The 6,348-nt window shown below is 35.9% G+C and overlaps 1 protein-coding gene across 4 annotated transcripts in view; it reads right to left on the reverse strand.

Annotated features, from left to right (window-relative positions):
- LOC127411420 (arf-GAP with SH3 domain, ANK repeat and PH domain-containing protein 1-like) overlaps nucleotides 1–1,050 on the reverse strand; it is a 50,551-nt gene extending 49,501 nt beyond the window's left edge. For all 4 annotated transcript variants that reach the window (XM_051646970.1, XM_051646969.1, XM_051646968.1 and 1 more), the window contains exon 1: nucleotides 672–1,050. In XM_051646970.1, coding sequence (XP_051502930.1) covers nucleotides 672–797 — 126 coding nt within the window. In that variant the 5' untranslated portion in view covers nucleotides 798–1,050. The remainder of the gene's footprint in view (nucleotides 1–671) is intronic.
- Between the last annotated feature and the right edge of the window lie 5,298 nt (nucleotides 1,051–6,348).

A 6,348-nucleotide genomic window follows, 5' to 3' on the forward strand; every position in this document is an offset into this window, starting at 1 on the left:
CTCACTGTTAAGGACTGAAGCATTGCAGCCAACAACTCTGCACATTCCTCAAGGGTCTGAATGTCTTGCTCCCTTTTCCTTGTTGTGAATCCTGTACTGTCCCACACCAGGAGCCCATACAATGAGCAATTGGGCAATACAACAACTGGTGTTGATTAGCAACAATCTGTTGAATGGCAAGAGGTCAATTTTGCTGTCATGCAATATGGTACGGATTTAATATTATGTTTACACACAGCTCACAGTTGATATTATGTGATGCTGTTTAGTCAAATTTACCTCAGATATTGATATTTGGTGCAGACACATACCTCAGATTATTTATTACTATTAAGGTAGAACCTGCAGCTGTAAAACAGTGGAGGCATGTCATTCTACATATCTCTATGAGAATACTATTATTTCTGTAGTAAACCCGTTCAATCCTGTAGTTTAGCTAATTTAAACTCTTTGCAATTAGCTAAAATCTCGTTAGGTTGCTAAATTTCAAAGACATGCTATCGTCATCTAAAAAAAACAGTCTTTAAATATGTGCATGTGAAACTTTCGTATTTCACTCTCACATATATGTTGCTTGTGTCCGGGATTTGTTTCCGTAAACACACTGAGACTGGCACTCAAAAGGTGTCGTCCACCTGCGCAGGTAAACATGCGCGTTCACGCATCCTCACCTCCTCAAGCGCGCACACAGTGCTCCTACAGTCGTTCATTTTTGACTGAAATCCAGAGCTTCCAGGGGACGACAGGTCTTCTTTCGCCAATGAAACGAAATCCGAAATGCTTATTTTCTCCGGCATGTTTCGTCTTAAAATCCAACAGTAGTAACCGACGAACTTGAAAGCTGAAAAAAAAACTAACTCCGAGAAACAAGTTCACGCGAAGTTCATATAAAGTCGTTTACATCCACCAGTGAGCGTGATTTCCACTGAAAGAGAATTAAAAGTTGTTTCATATCTGCGATGAAAGGTGTGAGCGTCCGTCCGCCGTGTTGCTGGAGAGAATCTCGGGAAAGTTGATCTACTGTCTTTTTCTGTGCTGCACGTGCATTCAATAGCGCGTTCCGCGTCCAGATTGTGCGCGAGCGGGGAGGGAATTAATTCCAGCATCACGTGGGAATGTTTACTGGGTGCGAGGAGAAAAAGTGAAGTCTAGTGCAGTGGTTCTTAACCAGGGGGCCAGGACCCACTAGGGGGCCTCAGCACACTTCCAATGGGGCCTCAAGATTTCTTAAAATGAATTTAAAATAAGAAATATTAAAATAATTTTAAATTATAAATGCTAACTTAATAACATTTAATAACTTAAGATGTATGCCAACAAATTATAAACAGACTCTTTCTGAAACTTCAAGAATAAAAAATTATTCATGATTAATTATTTTAATCAGACACGTCTAGTTTCGGGTGAGGGGGCCTTCAAATATTGTCTTGGACAGTGGGGGGTCTTGATTGGGGAGTCAAAAATTATTATTATTATTATTATTTTTTGACTCTCTTCCCTGCTTCGTTTAACTAAAAACTAGGAATGTGACTAGGTTGTTTTATACATATGGCTACACACATTTTTTGCTTTCCTCTGTGTTTAGGTTTTTGTGCCAGTGCTCATTAATGTTTTCCTGAAATTTTATATTTTTATTTTTTTTTTATTTTATTTTTTTTTAGTTAAAATAAGTATTTGGGTTGTTGTAAAGACAGTGTATTGTGAGCTCTATTCAGGGGCTCTAAATGGAGCAATGTAATATGATGGTGCCAGTGGAAAGGATTGTGCACTTTCCTTCTTTATTCAGGTGTCAGCAGCAACAAGCTATTTCCTTAAGACTCACTCTTGGTGTGCATGAATGAACCTGCTTCATCTATTTCATTCTAGAGTTTAAATAAAACCCACCCCAGAAAAATAAAATAAAAGCTTCACAAACACAATTGCTGCCTTTTCCAGGATTTGAAAAGGCACATTGAATAGTGCTGCTTTGTTGCTTTAGAGCAGCTTTACAAAGTCCGGATGACAAAAAGACAAAAAGCATTATTTTCCACATCTCTGTAGAATAAAGTTATGTGCCACCGTTTGCTGAACACCACAGCCTTTTTTATAACAAAAGTATAGAGAATTGTCTTTCCCACTTTCCCACCTTACCTGTTCCTCCCTGGGCCTCCAAATAGATGTGCACCTTATCGTATCCTTTAACAATACAGTATACTATTACATCTGATGCAATGTGCTGGAGTTTATCCCCTTGGGTATGCATAAGAATTTCACAGTTTATAATTGGTTTATTACTTAAAATGAGTAAATTAGCCTTATATGGACACTATAATTTGCCTCATAGTATACAGTAAATGCCTGAGAAACAATAGACCCCGTGAAGAGTCACAAGGCCTGTTTTCTGTACACAGTCTTGGGGAGCATGAAAACTGCAAGCTTTGACAACAAGTTTTGATTAGAAAAATGAACATATGCGTATGTACTGTGTGTCTACTGCTTTAAGTCTTGTTTTTCCTTAAGGAATTAGTATATTTGGTTTGGTGACCTTAATTTCTGCCAGAAATACTCCATCCTGCCACACTCAATGTTTCTCCAAAACACACACACACAATTTTTTCTTCATATTTTGTACTGGTTTCATGAGTTATTGTTGATGTAATAGAGGTTTTGTTGCCAAACAATACTCTCTTTCTTCCTCTGGCTGTGGCCCCTCTTTGTGTGGCTGCTTGTGTTTCTGTGAAAGGCTCTGAGATGAACATTTGAGTTTAACTGGGTGGACGTTACTACTCTGGGGGAGGAAGGCTGGGGTCAGAGAAAGAAAGTGGGTGAAAAAGAGAGAAAAGATGTTTGTGTGCATATGGAATAGTGAAAGGTAGTGTAATGAAAAGTATGGAACAAGTGAAAAAGCAATTTAGAGTACTTCAAAAGCAGTTTCTTGTTTTGTTCGGCAAGATCTAACCAGCCCTCTAAACTACCCTTGCATTATTCCTCTCACTTCCATATCTTGAAGTTGCATTCAGTGTTGCCACATTGTGCTGCATGTTCAACTGGCTGGCTTTTGTCCTTCCTCTATTGTTACGTTTCTTCAAAATCAGCCAATCGCCTGTGTCAAGGGGCTGAATCTGGAATGCAGCTGATCCAATGGGCCGTGGAATGGGGCGGAGTCTGCTGTTGCTGAAAGAAAATTGAGGCGTGTTCCAGGAAAGGTTATAGCACAGACCAAAATGATTCCCAGCAGACAGCCCCTCCCATCCAAAATGACCAAGATCTGTTGACTGTAGAACAGGAGAAGGACTATCATTTATCCAGTCATGTCAGCTCTGGGAGACCACATTTACGGTAAAACACTGCAAAAGATAGAGATGGAGGGAAGACAGTGGAGAGGAGGGATGAGTTTTTGATTTAAGATGGTAGATATGCCATCTCTCAGAGAGGGAATAGAAATGCTCAAATTATCAGTGAAGAAATTATGTGATATTTAGTAAAACAACTTAAACAGTTGGACTTTGCTTCCCCAGTAGGCTATACACAAGCATACACAGACTTACCACCCAACATATTCATAAAACAAGCCACAGAACCTCCCTTTCAAGACGCATTTCATCACAGTCTGTTTTCAAACTGGTTTGGAAGTAATTCCTGTTTCTGTTATTTTACTTCATGGTTATAAATGTTTTTTTGTGAGGGAGTGACTGTCCGTCTGGGCAATTCAAATTCCTCCCCTGGAAACTCTCCTGTGTAATGCTTGTGTGCAAACCTGTTTGATGTAGACTTGTTTGCCCCCCCCCCCCACATGAATCAAGATTGACCTCTTAAGAATGTTATTGTAATATTACTGCCATACTAAGGCTAAACACAGTGACTACACATTTAGTCAAAACTGAGTTATGACCAAAATCGGGTCTCTTAGACCAGGGGTTTCCAAATATTTGATACTGGCGGGAACCTCAAATATGATGGTCACAAATATGACCCCCTTTGTGAGAACAATAGTAAGCTTGATATTATAAAGACAGACATGATTGCAAAATTAAATAATTGGCTTTTATATTGTCATTGTACTGAAACCAAAAGAAATTATTAAAATATTACATGGAAATATTTACTTTTTATTAAAGGAATGTTCTAGGTTCAATACAAGTTGAGCTCAATCAACAGCATTTGTGGCATAATGTTGATTACCACAAAAATTAATTTAGACTCCTCCCTCCTTTTCTTTAAAAAAGCAAAAATCTTGGTTCTAGTGAGGCACTTACAATGAAAGTGAATGTGGCCAATTTTTGGAGGGTTTAAAGGCAGAAATGTGAAGCTTATAATTTTATAAAAGCACTTGCATTAATTCTTCTGTTAAAACTCATGTATTAGTTGAGCTGTAAAGTTGTTTAAATCATAATTTTTACAGACATTTTAGGGTTTTACGGTTTTCTGACATTACATCGTCATGGTAAGTAGTAAAATTGGCCATAACTTTACACAGAAAAGGTTAGTAAGTGATTTTATCACTAAAATCATGTTTACACGCGTATCCTTTATGTCTTGTGGCTATACTTTTGAAGTGAGAATTTTAACGTTAACAAATTGGCTTCCATTCACTTCCATTGTAAGTGTCTCACTGAAACCAAAATGTTTGCTTTCTTTAAAGAAAAGGAGGGACGAGTCAAAATAAATTTTTTTGTGGTAATCAATATTATGCCACAGATGCTGTCAATTGAGCTTAACTTGCATTGAACCCAATATTCCTTTAAGTTGGTTAGATGTATACATAAGCCCAAAGAGAAACATTTTCACAATTAATTTTAACTGTATTTGTAGAAATATTTATTAATAAATAAATATTTATTTCACAATAAATATTGTTCCAACGCAACTATACAGAGAATAGTGAAATGCAACTCTTATTTCTTACCAATAAGATTTTTCTTTTTTCATAATATATCTAATTAAATGCAGATTTATCTGTATTTTATTTTTACAGTTGTCTGAAAATACACCTATGGCTGTAAATAGAATAAACTAAATCTCATGATTTAAGAAGTACATTTTAATAATGTTAAATATAACCTTTTAAATGTGTACATTAACCTTTAAACACATAACTTACAAGATTTCAGTAACATAATCAGTCACTGGTTAAATCAGTCGTCTTTGACAATTAATGGGTAGTAATATTAGGTATTACTCTTAGTGGTAAATACAAGCTATCTTAGCCTTACAATAAGAGGTCAACATGTAAAGCAAATAGTGAGCACAACTATCAAGTTATTGTGCTAATATAAGTCTTTCAATAGGTCTATGTGAGTGTGTGTGGTCTCCCATGATGCAGCTATAAAGTGAATGAGATGATCAGAGGGCTAGTCTGAACCTGCCTGGATGAAATTGACAAAGATTTTGAGCTTTATAAAACACAACACATAACTTTAAAGCTTATCTGTATTTAAGCAGCAAACCATGTAATGTGTGTGGAGAAAAAAAAAGTTGCATGAACAGAGAAAAAGAAAACACCACATACCACAAAAAAAAAAAAAAAAAACATTTAGTTTTTATCTATATTATTTTGAAAGGTTTTAAACATTGTATACTACTAGAATCATGGATTAAAAAAAAAACAAAAAAATGCTTATCTGACCTCCTTGGTTAGCTGCAAATATGTAAGAAACATATCAGACAACCTATCTTTTCTGTGTCAGTCTTGATGTTCCTGTCACTTTCACATCTTTATGGAATTTCCTTATTTGACATGTTAACTAACTCCCTAGCTCAATGACTGCAGGCAAAACCAGTTTTCACATAATACAAGATCAAGTCAGTAACTTTTAACAGAAACTCCTTTATTAAAAAGAATCAAAACGTTACACCAGGTCTTTATTCATTTTAAACATCACAATATATCAAAAGCTAAGTGCTGCCTGTTAAACAGACGCTTTCAAAAATGACATCCTGAGACAATAACCAATTTCCTTCAAATACAAAAACTATAAATACAAAATTATTCTGTACAATTTTAAAAACATAATACTTATTTAAAAAGTGAAAACGCAAAAAAAAAAAAAAAAAAACAAAAAAAAACCCAAATCCAAAACATTTCATTATGGACTACAACCAAATGCACCAAAAATGCCAAATCTTAGTACACACATCATGCATATACACACACACACACATTTTTCAAGTTTGTTAGGACAGGACAGATGTCCACATGTGGGACAGTTGCATAAAGCAAAACCCAGGTAAATGTTTTGTACACCCTCCCACAAGGCATAAGTTATCCATAAGTTAATTAGACAAAGATCAAATCTGATTACTACTGCTCTTAAATCCAACCCAAAGGCACCTCGACAAGTGCTGTATAGATTTTGGAAAATGATTAGA

This window comes from Myxocyprinus asiaticus, chromosome 20 (assembly GCF_019703515.2).
Source record: "Myxocyprinus asiaticus isolate MX2 ecotype Aquarium Trade chromosome 20, UBuf_Myxa_2, whole genome shotgun sequence".
In the NCBI taxonomy this organism is placed as follows: domain Eukaryota; kingdom Metazoa; phylum Chordata; class Actinopteri; order Cypriniformes; family Catostomidae; genus Myxocyprinus; species Myxocyprinus asiaticus.